General features: G+C 40.0%; 1 protein-coding gene across 1 annotated transcript in view; it reads left to right on the top strand.

Annotated features, from left to right (window-relative positions):
* Positions 1-13647, top strand: part of LOC140927845 (conserved oligomeric Golgi complex subunit 4-like) — a 34482-nt gene that overhangs the window by 20506 nt on the left and 329 nt on the right. Inside the window, exons 17-29 of the mRNA XM_073377528.1 lie at positions 246-305; positions 678-772; positions 1010-1066; positions 2151-2219; positions 2538-2625; positions 3242-3304; positions 3773-3826; positions 4722-4775; positions 8162-8254; positions 10160-10243; positions 10518-10619; positions 11340-11468; positions 12527-12618. Coding sequence (XP_073233629.1) covers positions 246-305; positions 678-772; positions 1010-1066; positions 2151-2219; positions 2538-2625; positions 3242-3304; positions 3773-3826; positions 4722-4775; positions 8162-8254; positions 10160-10243; positions 10518-10619; positions 11340-11468; positions 12527-12618 — 1040 coding nt within the window. The remainder of the gene's footprint in view (positions 1-245; positions 306-677; positions 773-1009; positions 1067-2150; positions 2220-2537; positions 2626-3241; positions 3305-3772; positions 3827-4721; positions 4776-8161; positions 8255-10159; positions 10244-10517; positions 10620-11339; positions 11469-12526; positions 12619-13647) is intronic.

Raw genomic sequence — 13647 nt, forward strand, 5'->3', positions numbered from 1 at the left:
AGCAAAGTTATAATAAGAGTTTTCAATTTTAGAATTTTCGAGTTCTTACCTTTTTTTCATTTAATCGTTTAATCTAATTCTATTTCAGCGGCAATAGTGAATAAGAAGTCACTCTCTTGTTGTTTATTGTTTTTACATGCCCTACACTATTAATATTAAAAAGCCCTCACGATTCCTTTTTCGGAGATTCAAAGTACTTAAGTAGTAGAGGCAATTTTTGTTTATGATAAACATTTTTTTTCCAGGAGTTGATTGGAAACTATATTTTCATGGAAGAGTATTTTATGAGAGAAACTGTTATGAAGGTGAGTTGTGCAATGTTTGATGTAATAAGAGTTTTTCCCTCAAATGCGTGGACGCATTCATCCCTAGCCTCTTATGACTATTTCACCATAAGGTACTACTGAATTCTCTATTCTGCATCCAGTTGAAACCCTTCTCAGTTACTTTTTGCTTATTTTAAAGGGTATTTTCATATGTTTTTATTGTTTGTTGTCAGTAACAAGGTTTGCGTTCATAGAAAACGAACTCGTGAATGCGACATTTACATTCACGGCAGCCGGAATTTTTCTTGGTTTTATCATTTCTATTTTATCTCATCATACCTTCGCTATTTTCTACACAATGTACCCACGAGTTCCCCATAGTTTTTACTTTGATTTTGTTTCTTCTGATAGGCTGTCAAAATGGATGTGTCGGAGGGTGGTGACGATGAAGCAGTTACTTCCAGTATGGTGGATGATGTTTTTTTTATTGTACAGAAGGCTGTCAGGTGAGAAAGCACAATCTTCAAATCCTGAGTTGAAAATATCAGAGTATCCTAGGGCACAATACAGTGAAAGTCGAATCCTCATGTTCTGGACTGTGGTTTGACTTTTAACAGGGCTCTAATCTGTGTTTTTAAAGCTACAGTTCACTGCGCCTAGATTTCCTCTACAGACTGTGCTATTTTATGTGTCATTGTCTGTGTAAGTTGACGCTGACATGTTAAATTATTTCCCTGTAATAGACGTGCTTTGTCCAGCTCTAGTGTTGATGGAACATGCGCAATGTTGAATCACGCGTGGTAGGTACCCTCTTATGTTATTACTTGTGATTCTATGCACTCTATTATTAAGTCTCCTACTAAGCAATAGTTTCTCGTGGCACTGTTTGTTATTCTGTGCAAAGTTTCTCAAGAACTTTTAGGGAATGAGCGGACTATTTCGGCAAAAGAAATGAGGGCAACTTTTACTTGCAGACTATACTCTACTAAGCCGTACTTCCTCAGTGCAGGACTGTTAGGGCATGGATCTACAGGTGTACCCAACAACGGTCTCCTTCTAAAAACATAGAAAACACTTTTTAGGCTATCCAAAGCACTTTTAGAAATCTCTAGAATTGCTTTCTCAGCAGTACTATAAAACTTGTATCTGTTAGGTCATCCTAGGGGAACTTGAGTCTTTTCGAAATTTCAAGGGCTTCAGTATTATTTTCCGGAAAATTTTTGATGCATTTTAATGTGTTGCGAAAGTGAGAATTTTTCTGATTCCTCTCTCCATCACATTTTTGAATCCGAACATTTTTGGTTTCCCTTTTGTAAGAAAAATAGCCTAACCTGGGTAGTGAAATGTGAAAAATAAAACTTCAGAAAATTGCAGGGAATTTACTAGATAAGCTTCGAAAATTGTACATGAATGGAATGTTCATCTAGACATTTTAAGCTTTCGTCAAGTTATAGGAAATTCTAGGCAATGTTTGCCTCATCGAACAGATATTTTACAGACAACAGTCGTTGGGTGTTCCTGATTCTATGAAGCCTGTTACTGGGGTTCAACAGTTTCTGTTATTACATGCTCACCGTAAGTCTATAAGATCAAGCTAAGTTCCTATTTACCCCCGTAGATACACCGCAATCTTATTGCATACACCATTTCAGCTTCCTTTTATAGAAATCTTTTTTCTTCTTTAGTCCGATTTAAGAAGGTGTTTTGCTTCATATTGTTATACATTGTAGAAGTTGATAGTCCTGCCAGCAGCGCACTTTTTTTTGTTTTGTTTTTCTTGTATGTATGTATTCTCGTTAACTGACAAACTTTAATTAACTCAAATAAACTTGTTGGAGTTAAGCTAATTTCTTTCTTTTTTTTTTTTTTAACTCTTGCTCGTAGCGCTCTCCTATCATCTGATTACCGTGACGTTTTAACGTCGAGATTAAAAGCAGGATTTCCATCTGGGAGGTACGAACTGTGTTCTTCTGGTTGTGTTTTATTGTCAGTTTGTTTTGTTTTGTTTTTTGACTGTGCGAGCGCAGGGCGAGAAAACAAGCGCGAACTATTCTTTCCCCACCCCTACCCCCTTGCGCTTCAGGTCAATAAATCTTCCGCGGCCGGTTTCATATTCTTACGCGCTGGACAATGTCTACTAGTAGCGTAGCGTCCGGCCTGGAGAAACCAGTGCTCATAAGGTAGACGATCCCTAAAGAGAAAATAGAGGAACTGTGAACAGGCTAATCTCGCACCAAAATATCTTGAGTTCTTATCTTTCGTTTTTGCTAGTATTGATTTATCTGGAATGTTACAAGGCAAGATTCAAGTTGGTTATTCCTCAACCGCGGAGAATGCAGCAGCAAGAAAGGCTTTTCTTGTAAGTTTTTGTTGCCTTCTTGAGTTTTATTTTGGTTGTTTTCTTTAAAGTAGTGGAAAAAGAAGCGGCGGGAGATTTTGCAGCGAAACAACAAAAGTATCAACAACAACAACATTTACATTACATCCGTTACATTTTACGATAGTTAATGGAAAGAAAAAAACAGTGTTACATGGAAACGATATGTTGTGATTAAATGATGTCCAGGAGCTAAACTAACAAACGTTTTCGTGCTAGCTCCTAGCTATAAAGAGATATTAACCCGGTGATGACAAGTTTAATAGTAGCAAAGAAAAAGACTATAATAAAGACATATGAATAAATAACACACACACTATACACTGTATGGAGGAAAGAACGGATATGGTCAATTTTCAGATTTTTTAATAGGTTTTGTTCCAGTAAGCAACAAACAAAAGGCGCAGAAACTCCAAACCAAAGCAATTATATTGAGAAACTGTGTTTCGACATTCACTGGACGAATTACCCTAAAAGCACTGTTCTTCTAGGCAAAGGAAAGGGAAGAAACAATTGCTGTTAAACCTACCCTTTTGTCGTGGTTGGCTGTGGTTCATTGCGAAATTTTATGACCATGCTGTTTTTTGTTTTGTTTTAGGTCACACTAAACAATCTTGAAGTTAGCAGTGATAATATTCAGAAACTGAAGAAAGATCTTGAGGTATGGTTAAAACTGAAGAGTGAATTTTTATAATATTATTGACCAGACTTAATATTCTGTTTATACAAAAGGGAATACAGAAAACGATCGGTTAGTGATGAAATATATACAGTTGTATTTTCATATGTTGTACTACTGTGAACGGTTTGAACCCAGGAGTCATAGGTAGGTTTAGTATGATCGTCCGGGTGAACGAACGATTATTGGCTTGGTAGCCAATAACGTCACGGCTTTACTCACAGACGACCAATAACATCACGACTAAATTGACCAATCACGTCAATAACCAGAGAGTTTAATACCATCAACTGACGTGATACAACTCACTTTGACCCTGAAAATGACTACCACACAGTCAGTCACTGTTAACAATAGTCGTATTCAGGACTACACTCACCCGTACGATCATACTCAACCTTCTTACATATTGTACTTACATAATTTTCTCCTAATTTGTCTCCGCTCAAGATTGAATGTGATAGGAACCTCGCTCTTGGAGAACCGGCAAAGCTTAAGTTAGAGGTAAATTCATTTAGTATTTGCTGTGAACTAATTCCACGTAAATACAGAAACACTATTTGAGGAAGACACATGACATGATATCTTCACGCCGGTGATAGGCTGACAAAACAGCCTGGTTGAAGGGAATTTTCAACCAATCAGAAGCACTACCCAGGTCAGGGCAGTGACATGTCGTCAGTTCGGAATTTCTGCGTTCGTTCCTCAGGCGTTATTTCGATAGAAACCGTTGATGTCGTCGTGAAATGCCGGCTGTTTTCTCAAGCTGCGCTGGCGGAAAACTGTTTACGTGGGATTGAAATTAGAACTTGCAAAGTCTGTACAAGATGTTTAGCTTGTACGGGGAGCAGTAACAGGCGCGGGCAAGAAAAAGGAGAAGAGACCCTAGAAGAGGTTTCGAAGTTGTCTTCTCTCGCTAGTACACCCTGGTCGGTCCGCTGCCTCTCTTCTCTGGTCACTGTCAGAAAGATTAATAAAACTATTTCACGGCCTTTCGCTGAGTTGTGAAAAACCCGCCGGTCAGCTCTAATCCTGGGTTAACTGTAAACGGAGCATGTGAGTTGTCATGGCAACTAACCTAAGATTTGCACCAGTTGGACCGTCGAACTCGGCCCTGGGGTCGTCCCGGTATAACTTTTCGGGCCCCCCATTTAGATTTCAATTAATATAAAGAATAAACACGCTGGTCGTACCGAACAAGCCAGGCCACTTATTTTGATAGTTTTATCATGTTATCTCCAAGACTATTGCAACCACAATCTTGAATGTAAGTAGCAACAGCTTTCCTGGGCTGGTAATTATCGAGACTTCCGAGAAATGGGCCCCTGATCCTCTCAATTTTCGTCAAATTCCTGGCAAATTCCTATTTTATTTTGTTTGTGTTGTCTTCCACATCCAGAGCTGCCTCGCAGACTTCATGAACACGTCGAATATCTTCAAGGATTTACTTCAAGTAGGTGCCTTTTTTGTCTTTCTTTTACCATGTCAGCTGTAGTAATGTTTTAACCCCATATACATCGGGTTAGAATTCGGATTTATCTCGCTTGTGCCATTCATTTCTAGTTAGTTTTGTTTTGTGCCAGCCCGCGCTAACCGGTTAACTGTCGCACAGCTTGTGCTTTACAATTAGTATGTTAAATTAAACTCGTCTCTTTAGTCTTAGTAGTAATGTTGGATGAAACCAAGACGAAATAATAGAGACGTTGAGATTCTAAGACGAGTACAACAACAAGTACGAGATTTTCTCAATACTAAGTAGGACACGCGTGAACCAGCGTCATTTTGTCATTTTGGCGGGAAAACGTGATAGCGGTCGTCACTCTTCTACGAGTTTTAGCGAGAATGTTGAAGTGGCGGGAACAAGTTATCAAATGTTAAACGTTTTATCATTTTGCGATCGGGAGACGGTGTAACCTACTTCACTAAAAGTAACTGTGTTAACTTTTCGAGTGAAAAATGGTAAAATGAAGCTGTCCGGGGAGTCAATATTTTGGGAATACGCTAAAAAAACTTGAAGTCAAATCTCGTACTCGTAGTCGTTGTCGTCCTTGAGTCTAAAGTCTCTAATAGGGAGCTTTAGGGAGCTTTAGCATCGACGACGGCCGTCGTCGTTGCTATAGGGACTGGTCAAAAAGTATAGGTGGGGGTGGGCCGAAGCAGAGAGGGGGTGGGTCATGAGGTTTTGAGCCTTGTGCAAGGGGTGGGTCGTGCAATTTTTAGCTACCCTTAGGGGGTGGGTCACCCTATTTTATTACATAGATAGGCACTAACTACTAACGAGACAGTTGACTACACTTGTTATATAAAACACAGCCAGCTGGAATTATTGCTAAAATACTCACAAACCTGTTGTGCGAGAAAGTACAAAAGGGTGACAGGCCGCACATCTATACGGGCGTGGAACCCTCTGTTAACCTTTTTTTTTGCTCTTACGAGCATGTCCTTTAATGATTTTCCATTTTTGTAAGGAAACGATTGGTGGTTCTTTAAAAATTTATTGAGGTTACATTTGGTTTTGTATAAGATTCCATTTTTTCATTCAAGCTTCCTTTATAGTAGACACTGAGGGCTAGTATTGTGTCACGAATGGCAATATTTCTTTTTCCTCCTTGTTGTTTTGTTTTAGGAGTTTAGACTCCCTTTTGTGAATTTTATTTCTGATAGTATGTTTTCTGTCAAAGTTTGTGAGTAGCCTCCATCCATCAAGCGTTATTTTTTAAATTTGAATTATTTTCCTCAAAGGTTGTTTCTGAGGAGTTTTTTCGTAGGATTCTCAAGGATTCTCCTTTGACAAATCCTTTTTTCAACATTTGGAGAGTGACACGAGGTGAAATGTGTGTGCAAGAAGGTTTGCCTTTGTTAAAAATGTGTCTTTGCATCAAGGATAGATTTTTCCTTGAATCTTGTACCTTTGTATACAACCGTGTCTAAAAACGCATTCTCAGTGTCAAATGTTTTGGCCGTGAATTCAATAGTTGGGTGATGTAAGTTTGTTTGTTCAATGAAGGCTTCGATGTCTGGTTTACTCATGTCCCATAGGGCAAAGATATCGTGTACGTAGCATTTCCAAACTGTTGTTCTAAAGACAGTTTTACCTAGAGTTGTTGTTTCAATGTCATGAAAATATTGGCAAAGGAATCAAATCTGCTGTCTTTGTGCCCATGGCAGTTCCATGGTTTTGTAGGTAGTGCTTTCCATTGAAGTGGAAGAAATTTTCTTTCAGGATCGATTAATCTAAGCATTTCCAGCAAGTAATGTGTAGGAATGGGTTATCTTTGTAGAGATTTTCATATGCTTTGTGACAGATAATTTCAATACCCTCGTTTTGCTGTATATTTGTGTCAAGACTCATAACGTCCATCGAAACAAGGAATGTTCAGTTTTTCCCATTTGTCTTTTCAGTGAAAGGTATGATTTCTGTGATTTTGATATTGGTTGTAGCAGTGTATCAACAAATTTTGTCAAGCACAGAACAAGGTTTTATTGGATTATTAAGAGGAAACCAAACATCCATGTTTTAACTAGGGGGTGGGTCATGCAATTTCCAACCTTGCTTTAGGGGTGGGTCAGTCATTTTTGTGCCGAAGGGAGGGGGTGGGTCATCTGTTTTTTATCAACCACATTTCCAAATGCTCCACCCCCCCCCCCCCCCTATACTTTTTGACCAGTCCCTAAAGCTCCCTTTTAGCAACGACGACGGCGACGGCAACCAGGACGTCAAAAAAGCAATAGGTTTATTACGCAAAACAACAACTTTGCACGTGCATCACGCTTTTTTGTACGTTTCTTCGCCGTCCTTGCTCGACTACGACGTGAAAATGCCTAATTGCAAGTTTTCTGGAGGACGTAAACAAGCGACGACGAATCTCTTTTTCTCTCTCTAAACTTGAGTGCGGTCCTCAAGAAATCAACTCCAGGGAAATTTGCCTACATTTGCCATTTTCACCAGATTGAAATAAACCCGACAAGGATTGAAGAAACGGGAAGTCATTTTAAAACTGATGTTTTCGCTGCCGTTGCCGTGGTCGATGCTAAAGCTCCCTAATGTGACAGGGAAGGAAACGCCTAGTCTAGCCCTTTTCACCGAAGTTATTTTCAGACCAATTAAACGCTTGAATTAACCGAAAGTCGGGTTCCGGAGAGGTCCGCAAACTTTTATTCAGCGTTGTCAATATAGAATTAAACAGTCTGCATTTTTTCCTTTGAGGCACTTGGACCTGATGACTTTTCAAACAATCGATTGAAATTTGCGGATATCCCAGAGATCAGACTTAATTACAACCTCTAAAAACAACTAACGGAAATTCGTATATCCCGGCCAACGCGCTAAGATTCCCTCTCTGTGTCATTACTCTCTCCAGCGACGGATCCAGGGAAGTCCCCCCCCCCCCCCCCCACCTCATTTTTGAACCAAACTGAGGCCGGAAGGGCCGAAAAAAGACCGCCCTCTCTTTATCTCAGGGTCTGGATGACCGGGGGCCCCCCTTATCCGTAGGTCTGGATCCGGCACTGCTCTCTTGATGAAACCAATGTAGCACTGAACAATTGACTAGCCTGTTAATCTCAACGCCTGGAACATGCTAGCAATTGACCCGTTGAAGACATTACAAATGAACACTGGCAATTCCTTTAAAACACAGGAGCGAGGGATCCCTCAAATGGTTTACGAATGAATATTAGCAGTTCTTTCCAAATATGCACTCAGAGTTACTTACATAGACAATATTTTTTTTCACTCCGAAATCTCTCTCCTGCCATCAGATTAGCAGACTACCTCATGACTAGTTCTTTCCCGGCACATTCAAGGCTATCTTCAAAAAGGTTCTTTTTTATTTGTAGGGCGGAGTATATCAGCTTTGTTCCACTGCCGTCATACCAAGACTGAAACCTCTCATCGATGGCTTCAACTCAACAAGTCACAATATATCTGAGGTAAGTAATTAATGATATTGATGAATTAAATGGCAAAATGGTAATAAAATAAAACATGAAATAAAAAATAGACGTAAGTGCTGGTCTGTTTCACACGTAAGGAAAGTAAACTGATGGTCAAAAGAGAGTTGGAAAATTTAAAACTCATTTATGAAATAAGAAATCAAGAAGGATATACGGTGATTCACTGGAAAATTAAATTTTATTCAGAGGTCCCCATTGGATTCATACTTTTGACACTATTGAAACCATTCTTACACTCTAGCAAACTCAGCTACTTAGGCAGAATCATGCAAGTTTCCCCTGCGACACGTCATGCAAGCGCGGGAAACGCTAACGATACAATACAATACAATATTCTTTATTTAACGAAGGTGACGTAATAACCCAATGAGTTATCTAACTTACGGCCTTCACAACAATACAAAATACACATATAAAAACAATGCCTAATCAGTAATATACGACTACAACAAGCGAAAAAATAGAACTAGACAAATGTATGGTTTAACAAGATATAAGATGATATAAACTAATTACCTTCTAATACAGTTACAATAAAGAGAAAAACGACAATCATAACACATTAATTCTTCAAGATGAGAAACGTTACTAGCAAACTTAGGGAATAAGATAAAGAGTTTATGCTTAAAATTATTTAATCTAGATGAATATATAATACAAGAAGGAGATATACACGCTATTTGCTTAAGATCAGTGTCAAGGCAATTAAAAAGAGTGGCAGCAGAGTAAGCAAATGTGCGCTTTCCAGCATTAGACCGAGGGTATGGAACTTGAAGATTAAAAGCACAAGCTCTGGTGCTAAACAATGCAAGAGCCGCGCGGGGGAAATCGTTCCCTGTGCCATACATGTAACGCGCAGGAACACCAACTACTTGCAAACGCAGAAAACGAGAAGTGTCTATTTCAGGTAAAGATTTCAAACATGAAACAAACGCTGAGTCATGGGCCGAGTGATGAGTGCGAAACTTGTAGGATTTGGGTGAAAGTGACTAAGCCTATGTGACTGCAGACTTTCAAAAAAGTCCTTCGTCCGATTTAATATTGTGGCGCCGCTTCGCAGCCTAAAGAGCTCCCTCCGCTCGCATAAATTAGTGAGGTCGACATGTGGCACCAGGGTTCTATCTAGGGTATTTGAGGGGTAGAAGGTCCCCTGCCCCCCCCCCCCAAAAAAAATGCCCAGCTTCCCCCCAAAAATATTGTTATCATTACAGTGTATAAGTAACTAAATTGGAAAACTCTTCCAGACGCTACGATGTCAGTGCACACGAAGTAAGTATTCCCTGTCTAAGGACACTATATGACAAGGAACATGGAGTATTGTAACATTGTCAGAACGCGATCACGACTACAAAATAAAATAAAATGCCCTTGTTACATTTCTCAAAATTGTGTCTCAAAGTGCACCAGATTGCATCTCAGTGCATATTCATTTCAAAACCTTTCCGCGAAGGCATGCCCCCGGACCCTGCTAGGAAGCTCATGGCCTTTGGCCACGTGGGACTTCTCCCCTAAACGATAAATCCTAGACAGGACCCTGGGCACGTGTAATATAAGTATTGGAACAGTGTGGCCCGGTTGTTGTTGTTAACGTAGCCAATAGCTCCAGTTTTTTTGCCGCATTGACGGAGGCATGTGCTCCTTGAGGTCAGCTTTAGGTTACTTTATTTCAAAAGTTGTCTTGTTCCGCCCGGAGAAACGCGTATGTTACATACGCAGGGCAACAACCATCTAGTTTATTGAAATCTCCGATGTGTAATAAAGTTAATGCATCGACATGACTGCTAATCGGGCTTGACTTATCTCTCTATTTTGGGGAAAACTTGAAATGTTTCCAAAAGAGGAACTGAAGCAAAATGATCTATTTTTTCGTTACTCTTGTAGGAGGAATTTGCGTTTTATGAAGTCAATGATCCATTTGTACAGAATTTCATCACTAGCCTGGACTCAATGTTAACTTCTTTTAAGGTGGGTAGTTAGTAGGTAAGGACATTCCCGCCCCTCCCCCCCCTTTCCTATTTTCCTATCTTCGTTTCTTGCTCATTTTCGCCCCATGCCCTCGCGCGTCCGCTTATCTCGCTTGACTAAATGAAAACGGCGACGGCTGCTGTGCTACGAAGGCTACAGTTAGTAATAATTGTAAGCCTTAAATCGGCAAGGGATAGGTCACTTTTAGAGCAAGTAAACAATGTCAGTATGGTCTTCCAAAAACTTATAAAAATCGTGCATGACTTTTTTACAGGATCCGCTGACCCCTACCAACTACGACTCCCTTGTTAGTATGGCAACCACAGAAATAACCAATCAGCTAGAAGCGTCGGTCATGAAAGCGTCATTCAACAGAGTAAGTTGTCAGATCAACTTTGTCAGTTATATACCCCATAATTTATTATGTTCTAACAACTTGTTTAAAACTTCTTCCTCGGATTAGCACCCCAGGATTATCACAGCGAAAGGAAAGTGACGAAATTGCCTAGTTCTGCGACGAGTGAGAACTGTGATTTTATTACTAAACAATTTTTTCTGATGTGAGTTGGGGATTATAGCCTGTCCGGTTCACCTACTTCGTAGATCTTTGACCCATCTGGAAGAAGGCAGGTGGGAAGAAAAGGAAATGGAAACTTGGAAAAGAATCATGAGACGAGGAAAATCGCTACGCTGTACAAAGATTCAGGATACAATCCCCAACTCACATCACATGATCAGCAAAACATGTTAAGTAATAAAATCACGGTTAACAAAATAAACCTTGTTCTCAGAAAATTGAGAAAAACGTTAAATGAGGTTTAATTAAGCTCTTACAAGTGCTTTGTTTTATGATGCAAAATTGAAGCCAACAAATATTTGTAAGCAACTCTACGCAGACGACAACTTTAGTCTGCATTTACCTATATAACTTTTGAATACGTTTTGGTTCGAATGCCAAATTATATCTCCAACGAGAGGCCGTTAAACAGTACTGATTTGCGTAGTGAATTTTCGTTTGATTTATCTTGTGTCTCACTGCATAGGCAGCTTATCAGACGTTTGTTTTGATATCCACTCTTATTTTCTTGAATATTAGTTAGGTGGTCTTCAGTTCGACAAGGAACTCCGTTCATTGGTTGGCTACTTGACAGCTGTCACTCAGTGGACAATAAGGGACAAGTTTGCCAGACTAACGCAGATTGCAACTATTCTCAATCTAGAAAAGGTAAGGGCTTTTACGGTTCCTCAATTTTCTCTGTAGCCATTTAACGTACGAAAAAACAGGGAAAACAATTTTAAATTTTGTGAAGCGCGGTTTGTTCAGCAAGCGAGGGAAATCTTGGAGCCAGGGTCAAGTAACGGTGAAAAGCGCAGAAACACGTAACCAGTCAAGCAGTGGTCACTTACTGGTGAAAATCGCAAGAAAGCATGTAACCAGTCAAGCAATGCTGAAAAGAGCGGGTAAACTTGGAACGGTGTAAGCGTTGGTAAAAAGCGCGGGAAAACATGCAACCAGTAAAGCAAGGGTGAAAAGCGTGGGTAAACTTGTAGACTTGTAAACTTGTTAAACTTGTAATGGTGAAAATCGCTGGAAAACGTGTAATCGGATAAACCATGGTGAAATGCGCAGGAAAACATGTAACCAGTCAGGCAATGATGAAAAGCGCGGGAAAACTTGCAACCGGATAAAGGATGGTGAAAAGCGCATAACTTGTAAGCGATCAAGCAATGGTGAAAAGGGCGGGAAAACAAGTAGCCAGTCAAGCAATGGCGAAAAGCGCGGGAAAACACTAACATGTAACCAGTCAAGCAATAGTAAAAAGCGCGGGAAAACATGTAAGCAGTCAACCGGTCAAGCGGTGCCAAGTGAGGGAAAACGCCTCGTGTAAATGGTCATAAGCGCGGGAAAACATACTGAATGGTATCAAAAATGGGAAAATATGTAATTGGTACCCACTTGCCATGCGCGAAAAAAATTCGTAGTTAATGGTTACATGCGTGGAAAAACAATCCTGTGACTGGTTTCACTGCAATCTCGTCCCCAGAGCCTCTGTTACTAGCGATCCCCGTCGCTGTACATAAGGATCGCGGCCTCTGAGAACGAGATTGGTTTGGTGAATGGTGCCAATGTAACTGCTGTCATGCGTAGTTAGGGAAATGTAACTTGCAAGAAGCGCGGAGAGCGTAAGATTGGTGCATAAATGGTATCGAGGGAGGGAATACGTCACCTGTGGCAGGGGCTGGAAGGCACCACTTTTGATATCCATTTTATTGTATTTATAGGTCGGGGAGATAATGGACTATTGGGGGGCCAACTCAGGTCCAATGACGTGGCGACTAACTCCAGCTGAAGTCAGACAAGTCTTGTCATTGAGGTGAAGTACAACGATTTAATCTATTTTGTGACTTTATAGTTTTTACCACTTTAATCCTGTACGAAGCAACAAGAGAGTACTGCGCAGGAGCAGACTGCTTTTCCCTTAGTAAAAGCCCTGGGGACGACGTTGGCGGAGTAGCTTTTATTTCACTGGTCAGTGCAAGGATTTCACCTATTAGCGTCGACTGAAGCATCTACAGTAGTATCATGAAATTAGGACTTCCGCTGTGAATCTGGCTCCAGTAATAAGTCTCAAGTGATTCTTTCAATGCTGATCTATTCCTAGGAAATTAGTGTGTTTCTTGATATAATCAGCATATTGCACACTCAAACTTTGTTACCTTGTGGTTTGTCTGTTATAATACTATTTGAGAGAGTACGATATACTTCCCTTGTCGATCAAAAGAGTTGTGTGTAATTTATCCGAAAATCCACGAATACATTGGAACCCCGTTAATACGGTCACCAATGGGCCAAAAAAATTGGCCGTATCAGGGGCACCCAACGAGAATATAGTTCAAAACCACTTAAAAATAGAATGGTTAAAGGTATTTTAGTATTAAAACGGTAGATATATGCATATTTTTATCCCCTAAAAATTTTTCATCTGTTCGGATTTCCTAGCTGAAAGTCTAGTGATTCGAAAATTATAGGGATCAAAACTTACTTTTCCGAAAATTTCAGCAAGAAAAAAGGCTCCCGAAAATTCTAGGTGGCCTTTTTAGGGCAAAAATCCGTTAAAAATGAGCAATTATACCATTTTTTAGATGTTCGAAAATCCTAGGAGAGGCAGACCAGCAAGAAATTTTGGAAAAAATGTTCCGAAAATTATAGATCTCAACTCGTCTTCCGAACAGATATTTTCCGAAAATTGTCGTTGGGTGCCCCTGCCGTATTAACAGGGTGTACACATGAAAGTTTGATCCACACATTCAATCGAAGCAGACCACTAAACAGCATTGCCGGCAAGAAAGTACTGAAAAGCATTTTAATGAGATGAAAAGTCAAGCCTTAAAATAAGTGAAAA

Source organism: Porites lutea, chromosome 2, assembly GCF_958299795.1.
Source record: "Porites lutea chromosome 2, jaPorLute2.1, whole genome shotgun sequence".
Taxonomy (NCBI): domain Eukaryota; kingdom Metazoa; phylum Cnidaria; class Anthozoa; order Scleractinia; family Poritidae; genus Porites; species Porites lutea.